This window comes from Erpetoichthys calabaricus, chromosome 2 (assembly GCF_900747795.2).
Source record: "Erpetoichthys calabaricus chromosome 2, fErpCal1.3, whole genome shotgun sequence".
Taxonomy (NCBI): domain Eukaryota; kingdom Metazoa; phylum Chordata; class Cladistia; order Polypteriformes; family Polypteridae; genus Erpetoichthys; species Erpetoichthys calabaricus.
Window position 1 is genome coordinate 20415532 of NC_041395.2, and position 17819 is coordinate 20433350.

The 17819-nt window shown below is 44.4% G+C and overlaps 1 protein-coding gene across 1 annotated transcript in view; it reads left to right on the forward strand.

Annotated features, from left to right (window-relative positions):
• The window catches only part of hsd17b12a (hydroxysteroid (17-beta) dehydrogenase 12a), a 246328-nt gene extending 228938 nt beyond the window's left edge, over positions 1-17390 (forward strand). The window contains exons 8-11 of the mRNA XM_028793497.2: positions 4003-4084; positions 4760-4825; positions 13508-13657; positions 17062-17390. Coding sequence (XP_028649330.1) covers positions 4003-4084; positions 4760-4825; positions 13508-13657; positions 17062-17169 — 406 coding nt within the window. The 3' untranslated portion in view covers positions 17170-17390. The remainder of the gene's footprint in view (positions 1-4002; positions 4085-4759; positions 4826-13507; positions 13658-17061) is intronic.
• The last annotated feature ends 429 nt before the right edge of the window (positions 17391-17819 follow it).

A 17819-nucleotide genomic window follows, 5' to 3' on the forward strand; every position in this document is an offset into this window, starting at 1 on the left:
AAGATTTTCACTCGGAGTGATGACGGTAGACAGGATTAGGAATGAAGACATTAGAGGGACAACTCAGGTACGACACTTTGGTGACCAAGTGACAGAGGCTACATTGAGATGATCTGGGCACGTGCAGAGGAGAGAGGAGGGGAGGGGGGTACATTGGGAAAAGAATGTTGAGGATGGAACTGCCAGGCAAAGAGTGAAAGAGGAAGGCCAAAGAGGAGGTCTATGGATGTGGTGAGGGAGGACATGAAGGCAGTCAAAATGATGTAAAAGACATGGGGACAGACGGAGATGGCTGATCTGCTGTGGCGACCCCTAAATGGGAGCAGCCGAAAGAAGAAGAAGAAGGAGAAGAAAAGTTCAATTCAGGATTACAGGTGTCTGGAGCCCAGATGTAAGACAGGAACCAACTAACCTGAGACAGGACACCAGGCCACAGCAGGGCCCACGAAAACATAAAATCGCCAGTTCACATCAGACTGTGGGACGAGAGAGACAACCCACAAAGACACAACATGGGTGGCAGAGGCGAGCAGGGCAGGAGCGGTGAGGTAGGAGTGCGAGTCGCTGTGCCACCATGCACCCTAACATGGAGTTAGCTCATCAGGCGATGTAAAGTACGGATTACAATACATATTGTAATGAGCACCAAGACGAAAAGACAAAGACACACACCCCACGCTTATTTAACAACAAATGATTCACAGTCGCACTTCGAGCAGATCACCTTTCACTGTTAAAGCCCGTGAGAAGCACCCCGTCAAAATGACAGTCACTTAAACTAGACGGGCTGTTCCACTCTCACAGTGGCCCCCGAGCGTCGTCCGGTGTCATTTGTCCTGTCCCTCTCTATGCCCCACCCCCCCCCGCCCGCCCGTGGTTATCTGCCAGACTGCATTTCTAATGTGGGTCTCCACCTGTTTCTCAATGAGAAAGTTCCAGAGCTGCAGCACACCTGCCGTCAATCACCCATCCAGACCCTGCCCATCTCCAGGGTGACCATGCTGCCTGTGTAAGTTTAGATGAAGAAACTTTTAAGAAATTATCAGTAACGTTTTTGCCGGTGACTGTAAGACTATATTTTCTTGCAGTTTCGTAATTATTATGAATCAATTTTGCATCTTTTGTTAGAAAGAATTCCAAGCCATCTCATTGGCTGCCAACTCTTCAAAGCCTCAGCTGAGCCTCTCATGCTTTGCTGCTGGGGTTTTCTTAGGCAATGTCGCCATCTAGTGGCATTAAGTTGTCATTGTCATGGTTGTTGTTATTCATAAACACAGTAGTTGGAGCTCACCATAATAAAAGATGCTATTAATGTAAAACCCGAGGGATACGGAATGTCCATTGTTTTAAATTATGTAAGTATTTCCATATGTGCATTTTGTCTACAGTTTGTTCTGGTGTCTTTTAGCAAGTATAACAGCTTCTTTTTTCACTATTTCAATAATGTTTCTATTAGTTCTAAAATTCTTTAATTTTAAAATCATTTCATCTGCATGGATTTTCTTTAGTGATATACATTCATGCATTTTCTAATCTGCTTATGCAGTTCAAAGTCGTGGGGGACCAGTGGCTAACATTGGATTGGGTACAAGGCAGGGGATGGCAGCCAACGACAGGGCACAGACGGGCACATACTCACATTGGCATGGGGTGTGGAGGAAAAATATAAGGATCCAGAAAAAAAAAATTCACAGAGAATATTCATCTGGATGTTAATAATAATGACACAAAAACAATGAGCTCCTGCTTTATATAGCGCCTTAGGTGCTATAGGTGCTGGAAAAACAAGTCTGATCCATGGAAGGCACCACCTCACAGCTTACAGGACTTAAATGATGTGCTGCTAACGTCTAACGGGACCCCTTCAGAGGGCTTGTGGAGTCCACACCTCGGAGGGTCAGAGCAGCTTTGGCCGCACAAAAGGGGGACTTGCACAGTATTAGGCAGAGGGATTTATGGATTGGTCTATAGTGCCTTTCACATCTCTTATATAGTGCCTCTCACATCTCTCTCTCTATGGTATATTTTTTTTATTGCCATTCTTGTTATACAGAACCTTTTATGTCCATCTTATCTATCTTTTATATAGTGCCTTTCCTATCTATCTGTCATGTAGTTAATACCTTTGACTGTCATGTTGTACACTGTCTTTCCTATCTATTATATGGTACCTTTCCTTATGTATCTTACTCTTATATAGTGCCTTTCATATCTGTCTATCTGCCATAATGTTTCTTCCATATCTGTGTATCTATGGCCATTCACGTCTCTATGTTTTCTGTCCATCTGTTATATGGTGCCTTTCACATCTATCTCTTATATAGTGCCTGTCACATCTTATATAGTGCCTTTCACATCTTATATAGTGCCTTTCATATCTATCTTTTATAGTGCCTTTCACATCTTATATAGTGCCTTTCACATCTATCTCTTATATAATGCCTTTCATATCTATCTTATATAGTGCCTTTCACATCTTATATAGTGCCTTTCATAGCTATCTCTTATATAGTGCCTTTCACATCTTATATAGTGCCTTTCATATCTATCTTATATAGTGCCTTTCACATCTTATATAGTGCCTTTCATAGCTATCTCTTATGTAGTGCCTTTCACATCTTATATAGTGCCTTTCATATCTATCTTATATAATGCCTTTCACATCTTATATAGTGCCTTTCACATCTATCTCTTATATAATGCCTTTCATATCTATCTTATATAGTGCCTTTCACATCTTATATAGTGCCTTTCATAGCTATCTCTTATATAGTGCCTTTCACATCTTATATAGTGCCTTTCATATCTATCTTATATAGTGCCTTTCACATCTTATATAGTGCCTTTCATAGCTATCTCTTATATAGTGCCTTTCACATCTTATATAGTGCCTTTCATAGCTATCTCTTATATAGTGCCTTTCACATCTTATATAGTGCCTTTCATATCTATCTTATATAATGCCTTTCACATCTTATATAGTGCCTTTCACATCTATCTCTTATATAATGCCTTTCATATCTATCTTATATAGTGCCTTTCACATCTTATATAGTGCCTTTCATAGCTATCTCTTATATAGTGCCTTTCACATCTATCTCTTATATAGTGCCTTTCACATCTTATATAGTGCCTTTCATAGCTATCTCTTATATAGTGCCTTTCACATCTTATATAGTGCCTTTCATAGCTATCTCTTATATAGTGCCTTTCACATCTTATATAGTGCCTTTCATATCTATCTTATATAATGCCTTTCACATCTTATATAGTGCCTTTCACATCTATCTCTTATATAATGCCTTTCATATCTATCTTATATAGTGCCTTTCACATCTTATATAGTGCCTTTCATAGCTATCTCTTATATAGTGCCTTTCACATCTATCTCTTATATAGTGCCTTTCACATCTTATATAGTGCCTTTCATAGCTAGCTATCTCTCTATGGTATATTTTTTATTGCCATTCTTGTTATACAGATCTGACCTTTTATGTCCATCTTATCTATCTATTATATAGTGCCTTTCCTATCTATCTGTGTCATGTAGTTAATACCTTTGACTGTCATGTTGTACACTGTCTTTCCTATCTATTATATGGTACCTTTCTTATGTATCTTACTTTTATATAGTGCCTTTCATATCTGTCTGTCTGCCATAATGTTTCTTCCATATCTGTTCATCTATGGCCGTTCACGTCTCAATCTTTTCTGTCCATCTGTTATATAGTGCCTTTCACCTATATCTATCATATTTGCCTATTATATCGATCCTTTCACGTCTGTATTTTTCTATTTCTGTGCTGGTTTATAGTGTCTTTTACGTCGTTCTGTCATATAGTGATTTTCATGATCATCACCAGTCTCACAATTACTTTCACATATTACTTTACAGCTGAAGTGACACACTCAGGGTCAAAGTGTGACTCATCGCTAGTAAACTAAACTGGGGGGCTCCACTGCACTGCACTGCTCAATGCTTTCTTCTGCTCCTTGTTTCAGGTCCAAGGGGGTGATTCTGAACATCTCCTCGGCTAGCGGCATGTACCCGGTGCCACTGCTGACGCTCTACTCTGCTACCAAGGTAAGCTGAAGTCCGTGTGCCGCCTCGGTGTACGCCGTCTGTCTGACTCTGTTTGTCTGTCTGTCTCTTTTCCGCCGCTCGGTCTCGTTAAGCTGCACACAAACACATCTCTCCTGCTTTTAACTCTTCATGCTCGTACTGACTCTCGGAGTGGTGGCCACTTTCCCAACCACTTGGAGGCCACATTTGAACATCAGGATGCCAACTTGAGCTGCTGTACCATCTATTGGAATGTGGGTGGGGGAAACAAGGAGAGCAGCCAAGCAGCAGTGCAGACCACCGCTGTCTAGAAGGTCCTGTTTTTCCACCAGGGTTTCAGTGGACCAGATATGGAGTCCAGACTGCCCCCTGCTGGGATGCCCATAAATGTAACCAACAGTGACAAAACGCTTAATGGCAACTCTAGCCAATCAGGTGATGCGCCCGATGTTAAGCCTGTTGATTGGCTAACGGTGGCTAACTGACAGGAGAGTTGTTTCTGGGTGCCACGCCAGTTCTTTTTCGTCGGTGGCATGGAGCCAACAAACAAAGGGAACGACTTGAGGAGCTTTGAGAAAAACGTGCTGGAATGAAGGTGCCAGGACTGGCCCGTGGTGTACTGGCCTGTGATTGGCTGCGCTCCTTTGAGGTGTCACGTGACTAACTCCTCTCTTTCTCTCTGTGTCTCCTTCACAGGCATTTGTGGATTTCTTCTCCCGAGCGCTGCATGCCGAATATAAGAGCCGGGGGATCACCGTGCAGGTAATGCACTTCCATGGCACTGAGGAGGAGGCCGACTCCTCTTTCTTCTTCTGATTGTGTACCGTTGCCGTGGAAACCGCCACTCGCCTAGCAACAGCAAAAACTTGCATTCACTCACCTAAGGCTGTGATGCCGTTGGGCCTTTAGGGCGTAGCGCGGCTTCCCTCTTTTTATTTATTTATTTTTTTTGTTTTTAGGTCTTTTAATGCTTTTAAGAAAAAAAAAATGCATTCATAGGATTGGCATTCATCATTTTCCACAGCAAGAGGGATTAGAAAAAAAACAAAAAAAAATCTTTGGTTATGAAACAAAGTGTTTACAGTCTGAAAATGTAGAGGTGCTGTTCTCAGAAAAGAAAAACGAATTGCAGAAAATGTCAGCATTGGCCCAGACGAGGCCACTTTCCAGTTATCTGAATAGTCTGAATAAGGGCCGAAAAAGAAAGGAAAGTAGGGAACTCCGACATGAGGCTCTAGAGGGAAGGCCACCCTGCCACATTGGTGGTTCTGGGCGGACCTCACACCATTTTGAGGGAGATGGAAGTGAAACGACTGAAGGCCGAGAAACAGCTTGGAAGTGACCACCTGTTGAGTTGTGTTTAGCCCCCCCAGAGAGAGGGAGGCTGGGAGTTCAGCGCATTGCTGCACCCACCACACATCAACCCCCCCCCCCGAATTGAGTTCCGAGTGCAGCTGTGCAGCGAGTGACCCCTCAGCACCACACTGATTGAGTGTGAAGTTTCTCATAGCGGCTGGAGTGCCAGTCCTGCCAGCAAACCCCTAAGTTTTCCTTGCAGGTTTGAGGAGCTGCTTGCACCAGGGCTGTGGAGTCGGTAGATAAATCCTTCGTTTCCAGTACTTCCGACTCCGACTCCTCTGTATTTAATATGCTAAGGGGTTTCCATGTTGATTGACGGAAGGCAAACTTACACGTCATTTAACAACAGAACTACTGGCTAGGTAAGCCGACTCTCTACTGTATTGGCCAGTTTAAACAAAAGACAAGAACCCCATAGCACACATCAGGCCATCGCACACACCTCCACCTCCATCATTACACTTGTTAAACACATTATATCTGAAATAAAATGAAAACACTTTTTGTAATGTACCATAATCCAGAGTACAATATGTGAATGTCAGGTTGTATAATCGCTCAGCTGAACATCACACTAGTAGTAACACAACTATGCACTGGGCTTTATTCTTACATCAGAAGTAGTTAATTCGGACTATTGTTTGTGAAATGGGACATTTGAACTTGATGGATTGTATTTTCATTACAATTTAAATTTATCAGGAGTCGGAGCTGGTAGATTTTTGCCGACTCCAGTTACCCAAAACTGTTTCTGACTCCGACTCTGATGAGGATTGACGTCATTCCCAGGAAGGAGCACTTGCAGGTCAAGTCACCTCTGACGTCTATGGGATTCAAACCTGCAGATCCCTAGCATCCGAGCCGCCACTCCAGAACGAGACTTGTTTTTTTTTTTTTTTCAACAAGTCAAGTCAAGTTGGGGAACATCCACTGGTACAGCGCGTTGCCGCACCCTCTACACAACGAAACAACTCAGGATCCCAGTTTGCAACCCCCTAGGCAGACACGCGGTCCAGTCCCACCCTCCAGAAAAGACCCTCTATCTGCCACAGCCAGGTGTTACATGGGCGACCCCTTGGCCTGGTCCAGCCACTTGTGTCCCCAACAATGAGGATCTTACGAGCTGGATCACCCTCAGGGAAACGTGCCACATGGCCGTAGTGCCGTAACTGACACTCACTCACAATGCTGGTCATGTGCCTCATTCAGGACTCCGTGAGTAACACAAAGTCAAACCATCGGTACCCAAGGATTCTCTGAAGAGAGACAGTACTGAAGGAGTCCGGTCTTCATCTCAGGTCACTGGATTGCATCCATGTCTCACAAATGGTAAGCACCAGGACTCAAAAGACTTGGACCTTCATCCTTTTGCAGAGATAATCACGAGCGCCACACACCCCTGTCCAGTGACCCCCTATGCTCTCCCAATCCATCTACTGACTCCATAGGAAGAGTCACCAGAGACATGAACGTCACTGCCGATGTAAGTAAACCTCTCGACAAGGGAGGTTATATCTATAGAAATAATACAGGCATCTGTCATATACAGTTAGGTCCATAAATATTTGGACAGAGATAACTTTTTTCTCATTTTGGTTCTGTACATTACCACAATGAATTTGAAATGAAACAACTCAGATGCAGTTGAAGTGCAGACTTTCAGCTTTAATTCAGTGTGGTGAACAAAACGATTGTATAAAAATGTGAGGCAACTAAAGCATTTCTTTAACACAATCCCTTCATTTCAGGGGCTCAAAAGTAATTGGACAATTGACTCAAAGGCTATTTCATGGGCAGGTGTGGCCAAGTCCGTCGTTATGTCCTTATCAATTAAGCAGATAAAAGGCCTGGAGTTGATTTGAGGTGTGGTGCTTGCATGTGGAAGATTTTGCTGTGAACAGACAACATGCGGTCAAAGGAGCTCTCCATGCAGGTGACAGAAGCCATCCTTAAGCTGCGAAAACAGAAAAAACCCATCTGAGAAATTGCTACAATATTACGAGTGGCAAAATCTACAGTTTGGTACATCCTGAGAAAGAAAGCAAGCACTGGTGAACTCAGCAATGCAAAAAGACCTGGACGTCCACAGAAGACAACAGTGGTGGATGATCGCAGAATCATTTCCACAGTAAAGAGAAACCCCTTCACAACAGCCAACCAAGTGAACAACACTCTCCAGGGGGTAGGTGGGCGTATCGATATCCAAGTCTACCATAAAGAGAAGACTGCATGAAAGTAAATACAGAGGGTGTACTGCAAGGTGCAAGCCACTCATAAGCCTCAAGAATAGTAAGGCTAGATTGGACTTTGCTAAATAACATCTAAAAAAGCCAGCAGAGTTCTGGAAAAACATTCTTTGGACAGATGAAACCAAGATCAACCTCTACCAGAATGATGGCAAGAAAAAAGTATGGAGAAGGTGTGGAACAGCTCATTATCCAAAGCATAGCACATCATCTGTAAAACACGGTGGAGGGAGGCAGTGTGATGGCTTGGGCCTGCATGGCTGCCAGTGGCACTGGGACACTAGTGTTTATTGATGATGTGACACAGGACAGAAGCAGCCGAATGAATTCTGAGGTGTTCAGAGACATACTGTCTGCTCAAATCCAGCTAAATACAGCAGTCAAATTGATTCATGATACAGATGGACAATGACCCAAAACATACAGCCAAAGCAACCCAGGAGTTTATTAAAGCAAAGAAGTGGAAACTTCTTGAATGGCCAAGTCAGTCACCTGATCTTAACCCAATTGAGCAGACATTTCACTTGTTGAAGACTAAACTTCAGAAAGAAAGGCCCACAGACAAACGGCAACTGAAAGCCACTGCAGTAAAGGCCTGGCAGAGCATTAAAAAGGAGGAAACCCAACATCTGGTGATGTCCAGGAGTTCAAGACTTCAGGCTGTCATTGCCAGCAAAGGGTTTTCAACCAAGTGTTAGAAATGAACATTTTATTTCCAGTTATTTCATTTGTCCAATTACTTTTGAGCCCCTGAAATGAAGGGATTGTGTTAATAAATGCTTTAGTTGCCTCACATTTTTATGCAATCGTTTTGTTCACCCCACAGAATTAAAGCTGAAAGTCTGCACTTCAACTGCATCTGAGTTGTTTCATTTAAAATTCATTGTGGTAACGTACAGAACCAAAATTAGAACAAAGTGGTCTCTGTCCAAATATTTATAGACCTACCTGTATACCTGTGGTCTGAATGCGGACCCCAATGCCCTAGTGCAGTGATGGGGACACTGTGCTGTAAATATGGCGCCGTCTTTTGGATGGGATGTAAAACCTGAGGTCCTGACTCTCTGTGGTCAGAAAACATCCCTGGGCATCCTCCGTAAAGAGCCAGGTGTTATGTGGGTGTCCCCTTGGCCTGGTCCAGCCACTCGGGTCCTCAACAATGAGGATCCTGTGAGGCAGATCACCTTCGGGGAGTTGTGACACAAACTCAAACCAGCGGTACCCAAGGACTCTCTGAAGAGACACAGCACTGAAGGAGTCCAGTCTTCGTCTCAGGTCACTGGTTAGCGTCCATGTCTCACAAACGGGGCACCAGGACTCTAAAGACTTGGACCTTCGTTTTTTTTTCAACAAACACATGTAATTAGGTGTAACAGAAACATAAATACTAAAATGCTAATACAGTGTACATTAATTACATCAATTACACAGTGTGTGTGTGTGTGTGTGTGTGTGTGTGTGTGTGTGTGTGTACATAGTTGACTTATTTGAACAGGCAGACAGAGCAGATCTTCATGCAAACAGGGCCTACAGATAAAAGTAAAGTTGAGATACCTGGCAATTCACCCTGGCATGCTGGCAATCACCTTCTGCACCCAATCCTGACTGATGGCAGCTGCCCATTCCTGCAGAATCAATGCTTGGAGTTTGTCAGAATTGGTGGGTTTTTGTTTGTCCACCCCTACACCTCTTGAGGGTTGACCACAAGTTTACCACAGCAGTGTCTCCCAACCTGTGGGCGATGGGCTGTGGCCGACCCCGGACAACCCTCACCACTCGCACTCCATTCACAGGTGGATCGTGGCCAATCAAGGACCTCCTCACTCCTAGTTCTGACGATCGCCCTCGAGTCACCGAAGAGGAAAAGGCATTGATGATCGCCCTGTGGTGATCACAAGGGACCTCACCCCCACTTTGACGATCGCCCTCGATTCACTGACGAGGCCCCCTGCTCAGACAACTGTGCGAAATTCATGGAGGGGGACGGTGGGTTCCAAACACACTGGCATGTGAAAAACTGGGTCGTGACACCACAGAGGTCGGGAAACACTGACCGCAGTTTTGTCTCCTTATCTGTTATCTTTTCACTTTCTCGTGAATGAACTGTAGGGACAGTATTGGAATCGTCTCCGCCATGTGGTGAAGACTTGCAGTGCGGTTGGCTTGTGGTAATTTTACTGCTTTACGATTCATTTACTGAACAAACTTACTGCAACACAGGGTGTCCTCCCATCAGCCCTACCGCTTAATGCCAATTGTATTCTGCCCAACCCAACTGGTTTTTGGGGTGCCCCGTGCCCCCAACCCATTACATCCAGTCTCACCAATAAGCCACATTGCCAGTATTTCACATTGGACAAGCAGCAACACACACACAGCATTTCTTGATGATCGCTTCAGATGATCAGCAAAAGGACAGACAAACGTACAGATGACTGAAGTGACAAGCGTACAAGTCCTGCTCCAACGGCGACAAGTGAATAAGGATTGACACGGGTTCAAGTGGGTCAGTGTGCGTTTGCCTCCGTTATTTTAGCCTAACGCTGCCAGGGTCTGTGTGGAATTTGCATGTTCTTTGCAGAATGGCATCCCATCCAGGTTGGTTCTTGCTTTGTGCTCAGTGCTGCTCTCGTGATCCTGAATTGGACACAGCAGGTTAGATAAGGAATCATCGGATACTTGATACATATTTACTACGAGGGGGAGTCGAGCTAAAGTGAGAAAATGGGATTGATCAGAGAATGGAATGAACCTTCACAAGACTGATCAGGTCATTTCTCAGTGGAGTCTCCATGCACTCACTCCACCTGCCTGGCAGTGCCAGCAGAATAAAAGGTTTTTGTCTTGTCCTCACCAACCACTCGTGCACCCGAACCCGACATGCCGAGGGGTACGCCAGTCACTAGTGCAAGTTACCAAATGTGAAGCCTGCTATTCAATCCTGCTGTCTCAAGGAGTCCTTTTGCTGCCCACCCGCCCACTGCTAAGAACACCAGGGCTTATCTGGAGAAACTGAAGGTTGAGGTATCACCACATCCTCCTTATTCGCCAGATTTGGCACCGCGGTGTGATTTCCACCTTTTTGGACCGCTAAACAAAACATCTGGGAGGTCATCGATTCAAGACAGATGATGACGTGAAGAGAGTGGTGTGCAAGTGGTTGGCGAGGATGAGACAGAACCTTTTATTCTGGTGGCACTGCGAGACTCCATTGAGAAATGACCTGATCAGTCTTGTGAAGGTTCGCTCCATTGTCTGATAAATTCCATTTTCTAACTTTAGCTTCACACCCCCCCCAATATAATAACAATTTGTGAAATGAGTCTGTCTGGGTGAGTAAAGTAAAAGTCAAGCTGACAAGTTTCTGGGTGTTTTGTGTGAACATATGTGACATTAATAATCAATGTCTGACTAGAGATCCTGTCACCTGGACCATCACATCTAAAATGGCTCTCAGCCTGTAAGAGCCTTACGTTACAGCAGCGCTTCTCAAACCCGTGGAGTTCCTCCAGAGCTTCTGTCAGCTGTAGTGTTGGATCGGTGCTAAAACTTTGACGTGCCGGAAGCAAAGAATGGGTAACTCCAAAAACTCCCATCACACTCCAGCCTCCCTGGGGGGCTACACACCTCGTGCCACACAACACATCGCTTCCCTCTCGTTAGCCATGACATCCTGATCATACCCAAAGCATAGAAAGGGGGAAGGTATGGCAGGGAGTGGTTCTCCATGAATCAGTGACACCTTAGGATGACCAAAATCAACTGTGGGGAACATCATGAAGAAGAAAGAACACACTGGTGGGCTCAGTAATCACAAAGGGTCTGGTAGGCCAAGGAAGACCTCCACTGCTGATGATCGAAGAATCCTCACTATGGTCAAGACAAAGCCCCCAATGCCTGTCTGAGAGATCAGAAACAGCCTTCAGAGGGCCTATGTGGACGTGTCAGAGATGACTATCAGCAGAAGACTTCATGAACAGAAACACAGAGGACATGCTGCAAGACGGAGACCACTAGTTAGCCACAGAAACAGGATGGCCAGATTACAGTTTGTGAAAAAGGACTTGAAAGAGCCTGCAGAATTCTGGGAAAAAGTCTTGTGGACAGACAAGACAAAGATGAACCTTCATCAGAGTGATGGCAAGAGCAAAGTGTGGAGATGAGAAGGAACTGCCCAAGATCCAAAGCAGACCACCTCCCCTGTTAAACATGGTGGTGCTGGGGGTGTTACGGCTTGGGCATGTATGGCTGCCTCAGGTCCTGGCGCACTTCTCTTCATTGCTGATGGCAGTGGCACAATGAATTCCGAGGTTGAGAGAAACATCTGATCTGCTTGAGTTCCAGTAAATACCTACAAACTCCTTGGATGACATGTTATCCTACCACATGCATTTCAGAGAATGTCATCCACTGGACAGTAAGCGTGCCCAGACCCAGCCAGTACTTGGATAGGAGACCACCTATGAAAAGCTTGGGTTGCTGCTGGAAGAGGTGCTGGTGAGACCAGTAGGGGGCGCTTACCCTGTGGCCCGAGTGTGGAGCCCAACACCTCAGTGCAGTGACGGGGACACTGCTGTTAAAATGGCGTCGTGTGTATCTCAATGTCCTGGCTAAATTGTCTATCATGGCCTGGTCATTCTGACCCCCTAGTCATCCCCAGTCCCTAATCGGCTATCTCTCTCTCACCACTTCACCACCTAACAGCTCATGTGTGGTCAGCACACTGGCACAAAAATGGCTGCTGTCGCATCATCCAGGTGGGTGCTGCACATTAGTGGTGGTTGAAGTGACTCCCCACTTACTATGTAAAGTGCTATGAGTAGCAAGAAAAGTAGCTTATAAATGAAACAAATTATTATTATTATAACAAGATGGTAATCCCAAACATGCTGCTGAGGCATCACAGGAGTTTTTCAAAGATAAAAAATGGAAAATTCTTGAAGGGCCAAGCAAGTCACCCAACTTAAATCCAACTGAGCAGGTCCTCCATATGTGGAACAGAAAACTTAAGGGGACAAGCCCCCCGAATCAAGCAGGAGTTGAAGATGGCTGCATTAGAGGCTTCACAGAGCATCAGTGGAGAAGACCCTCAGCACCTGGTGGTGTCTATGAATTGCAGACTTGCATGCTGGGATATGCGGCAAAGAACTAAATACGACAACGGCTTTAATAGACCTGCCATCGCTGGTGCCCTGAAATGGGGGGGCCGTGTCGAAAAAGTGATGTGGGACCGAAATGTCCGCAAATCCCCTTCAATGAAAGGCTGCAATTGTCTGATTTGTCATTTTAAAGTGTGGAGCAGAGGGGCAAATCAGGGAGAAATGGGGCTTTATCTCAAACCTTATGGAGGACACTATATATATATATAATATATATATTGATAAATATATATATATATTGATAAATATTTTCTTGATTAAAAGTATTTTTCAAATAACCAATATACATACAGTATATATATACATATAAGAATTTTTTTTTGTAATTTTTTAGGGGTTCTGTAGATTAAAATGTTTTTACTTAGGGGTTCCGCAGTCCCAGGGTGACAAGTGTGACAGTCCTGCGACTCACAACCCAGATTGATTCTTTTTGTAATTCGAGAGGGTACTGTACATAACATAAGTGTGGACTAAAAGGAGGTTCATTCAGAGCCCACGACTACAATCGGGGGGGGATCATCCAGAAATGCCTTTTTTAAAAAAAAGGAATCAAACGTCTAAACTGTAAAGGCGTTGGTTTCTGGGTAAACTTTTTGACATGACTGCCAGTCTAAATGTTCCACTTGTTTCATGTTGTGATTCTTTTCTTTCTCTCCTCTGGCACAATGTCCACCACACAGAGCGTTTTGCCCTTCTACGTCGCCACCAAACTGAGTAAGATCCGCAGGCCGACGCTGGACAAGCCCAGCCCGGAGACGTACGTGCGATCTGCGCTGGGTACAGTGGGGCTGCAAGAGCAAACCAACGGCTACCTGCCTCACGCAGTGCTGGTGAGTAGTTAGACTGGGGGGCTGAAACGTCACGGGGGTCATGCACAAGGGCAAAGAGGCTCAGAGATATTGACGAAAGAGTGGCCATAACGCCAGTGTCTAGCAGAGCAACAAGGACGAAGACCAGATGGTGTCCGAGTCATTCAGATGGTTAACTGGTGAGCCTGGCATGAGCGAGCTCCAGAGCTGCTTTGTGCCTTGAGCCCACCTCACTCCTGGCCCTTTTCTCAAGCCTGCCATGAATCCACACTGTGCTGTGCGTGTTTGAATTACCCATAAGCCACCACAAACGTCTTGTCTGTCGCAGTTACTGTGTCATTTTCAAATTGTCTTTTCCTTTTGGTTTTTAACCCCTTGTAGACCAGTGCCTGGTGTGCCCCTGATTATTCAGGTGTCCTCTCAGTTCATGAACCCTACTAGAAAAATCCCTGAGGAAAACTTCCAGCACAGTACAGTTGGGACTCGGCAGTCAACTTGACTCAATTTAGTTCATTTTTATATCGCGCAGGCACAGAGCACAGGGACAAGTTCTCAGGTGAAATACAAGTATGAGCTCGGCAGATTCCTAAAAACTGAATGAATGCGCGTAAAGAGACAGATTTGTTTAAATACACACGAAAACCAAGTAGTCTGAAACTGAGGAACGGGAACAGAAACCGACTTTCCCAAACCGGGCAGATGCCAAGAAAGCCAAACGTAATGCATAGTCCCAAGCAAAACTAGTGTGTGTCGGTGCCGGCTTGTGATCCCAGTGATGGACTGATGTCCCATCTGTGGGGGGTTTCTGCCTTGAATAGTTGCCCCTTTAGGTTCCGCCTCCTCCCTGTTATTTCATAAATTTGACGGATCAGAACAGAAGAAATCTTGGTAACACTTCAGGTTCAGGTACTGCAAAAACGTAACAAGACCTTAACAAAGACATCTCTGGGTCTTCACAACGCTCATCAAACATCAGTGGGTCGGTCATTCATGTCTGTGCTGTGTGGCAAATTGATGAAGGATTCACTGCTCTTGTACTAAACTAGCTGTGTACCGTAAGCCCGTGTTGTAAAAAGCCTGGACTCCTAGAAACCACGGATTCTGGCACTTTAGTCAATCAATCGCATGGGTTGTGCATTAGCGGCTAAGTGAGGTTCTCTTTCTTCGGAGGTTTCATTTGGCCGATGGGCTCGTCTTCATTGTCTCTGAGCGGCTAAGTGAGCTTCTCTGTCCTCAGCAGTTTCACTTTGGCGACAGAGTCGCTTTGAGCTTCATGCCGTATGCTCGCACTTCCGGGCCGGACAGACAGACGCGCACACTTCCACGTGTAGACGTTTATATGTAAGACTAGGGGGCTCTGCCCCCTGCTCGCTTCTCTCGCCAACCCCCGGGTGGGTGCTATGCGCTGGCCACTTCACAGCTCTGCCGCTCGCGTATGGGGAAGTGGATGTACAATTTAAACAGATTGTTATTTTCATGGAAATTGTTACATATGCATAATAGAAATAACTATTTTACATTACAGTGAGTAATTAACCGTAGTAAAAAATAGTAAAACGTAATAATTTGAAAGAAAATTGTTTCATGTTGTTTTATACGTTTTCATTCTGTTTGGCTTTGAAATTAACACACAAATATTTTATAAGCTTACACTTTTACTGTAAAACTTCAGTAAAAACAATATTTGGAATTAACTTTTCGTCAATATCACATTGAATTTTGATTCCGTGTTTGGACTTACATCGTGACAACACAACGTATAACTGCCCGTGAGTGAATTTCGTTTCTTTCTCTCTAATAAATAAACCGACTTTTTCGAATGTTTGTCCCTGTGATTTGTTAATTGTCATAGCAAAAGCTATTCTAACGGGAAACCGTAAACGTTTTAATACGAATGGCATGTCAAGATCTCCTTTGGTGTCTAATGTCATTAGTGAAGATGGACTACATTACCTTTCTTGTCGCCTGTTAAAATTTTAAGTGTCAGAATTGTTCGACCAATTTTTAATACAACTAATCTTCTCCTATTACATAGCCCATCACTCAGACATAAATTACACAATTACATTACAATACATCCTTCTTTCAACAGTAATTCAGCCTGTGGAAGACCTGACGGTGTTAACTATCATATTCTATGGGATATTGTAAGTTGATGTTTTCATCTTCCACACCATCACCACCAACTGTTTCAGCTTAGTCTATTGATACGCATTTAACCAATTTGCCGTTTAACTGATCGACAATTTTTACGTTAATTTGTTTGACTTCATCATTTCTCGGTGCTAGGTTTGCCCGTGTACTCATTTCTTCTATTGATAACCCTTCAGGATGAAACTCTTCAATAAGAGTTGGACATAATACGTCTTCATTTACTGGGAACTTAAAGTGAGGAAAACATAAAAATGTATAAGAGCTGAGAGCATAGGAACTGAGTCTGACAAAAGCATTCACACGAACAAGAGGTGAGAGGGCGTGGGCCGTTAAGAGGAGGGCGGGACTTGACAAAATCTCTTGGCCAATAGTCTCGTCTCGTCTCAAGATTTTCTTTTATAATAGAAAGATATGGAATGTCAAGAGAACGTTTAAAGTCCTGCAAGGAGGAGGAGGAGGAGAAGTTGATGATGAAGCAAAGCGGAGGTAAAAACAAAAAAACAATTTGTTTCCCATTGTATCACCATTTAAGAAGGGGGTGTCGGAGGAGCGACCGCGTCTCACAGGGGTGCATTCACAACACGAGCGGCAGAGACACAAAGTGGCTGGCACGCAGCGCAGGCCAGGGGGGTTGGCGAGCGAAGCAAGCAGGGGGTGAAGCCCCCTAGTTTTGAATATTTTCATGACCCAACATAACTTTGTGCCAATAGTCAAACAAAAATATAAAAATGGGAATAGCAATGGAAGAATAAGAAGAGTTCCATTGGACTTGGAGGACGGTGTGTCATTCTTATTACGTTCAGCGGTGAATGTGTGGCCTGACTCTGCCGGACTCCATTTACGTTAATCCATCTCCGCACACTTTTGTTTCCTGCCTCTTATTTGGCTTTATCTGCACTCCTTATGTCATTTGTAGCGTTTGTAGTTTACCTGAGAACTCGTCACGGTGCCCTGTGCCTCCCTCAGTGAAGGGCGCGATACAAAGGTAAAGTTCACTGAATTCATGTGCTCTGTGAGATGTTTCGGCCATTTTGTAATATTAATTTTTTTCTTCCTAATTTCCATTCTAATATTTCTTAGCAATAGCTGGTCCAGTGTGATAGTGAAAAGTCCACTGTGTCCGCTGACACCCTAACCATCCCTTTTCTACAGCCTCGAGCCCTCCAGCTGGGTCAGGGTGGCACCTGCCCATCGATTTGATTTAAAAACACCTTCACTGCCTCCCCTTGGGTTTGTGACCTGCTGATCTCCTCCATTTTGTTTTTCCCCAGGGCTGGCTGACCACCTGCCTGATGCCAGTCAAGCTGGTCATGAAGCAGTCCATGAATATGAACAAGAGCATTCGGGCCCGCTATCTGAAGAAGCAGAAGGAAAACTAGAGAAGAACGGACAAAAGCCAAAAAAGCAACAACAGTACGGTTTTTCACTGACTTACAGAACGGTACTGCAAGGCGCTTCAGTTAAAAAGTGGTTTATAACCCAGTTTATAACATGGCGGGATACTTGGGTTTTGCATCTTTTTCTTTCTTAAATGTAGGAATGGTTTATAACATTTGACTTCCTAACTGTTAATAAACTAAGCTGACTCATTCATACATAATTTGACATCAGAGCATAACTTGTCCGTGTGCTGCTGGCCTGCTGGTCACTTTTCCAGTTTCACTGAGGTGGTCTCATTGTGAGCTTTGCTTAGCGTCCCCACGTTATAAGACCTCGGTCCCCCTCTTGTCCCGTTCGTCTGCCGTCTATGATTTTAGTTTTGTGTTTGCTCTGCTGTGGTGTTGGGTGACAAGTCACAGCTTTGTGATTTAATTAACAGTGTCACTTTTTTCCTACTAAGTTATAAACCCGTTTAGTCCGTTCATTCTGCCAGGCTCACCCCATCATCTTATCCATGACTTTAATCTTCTTTTTCAGATCTTCACCCTCATTTATGTGATCCCTGAACACGTCACCATGGCACAGACCCAGTGGCTCGAGTACGGGTGAGGCGTCTCCAGTCCACAGGGTCCGGTGTTAGTTTGTCTCA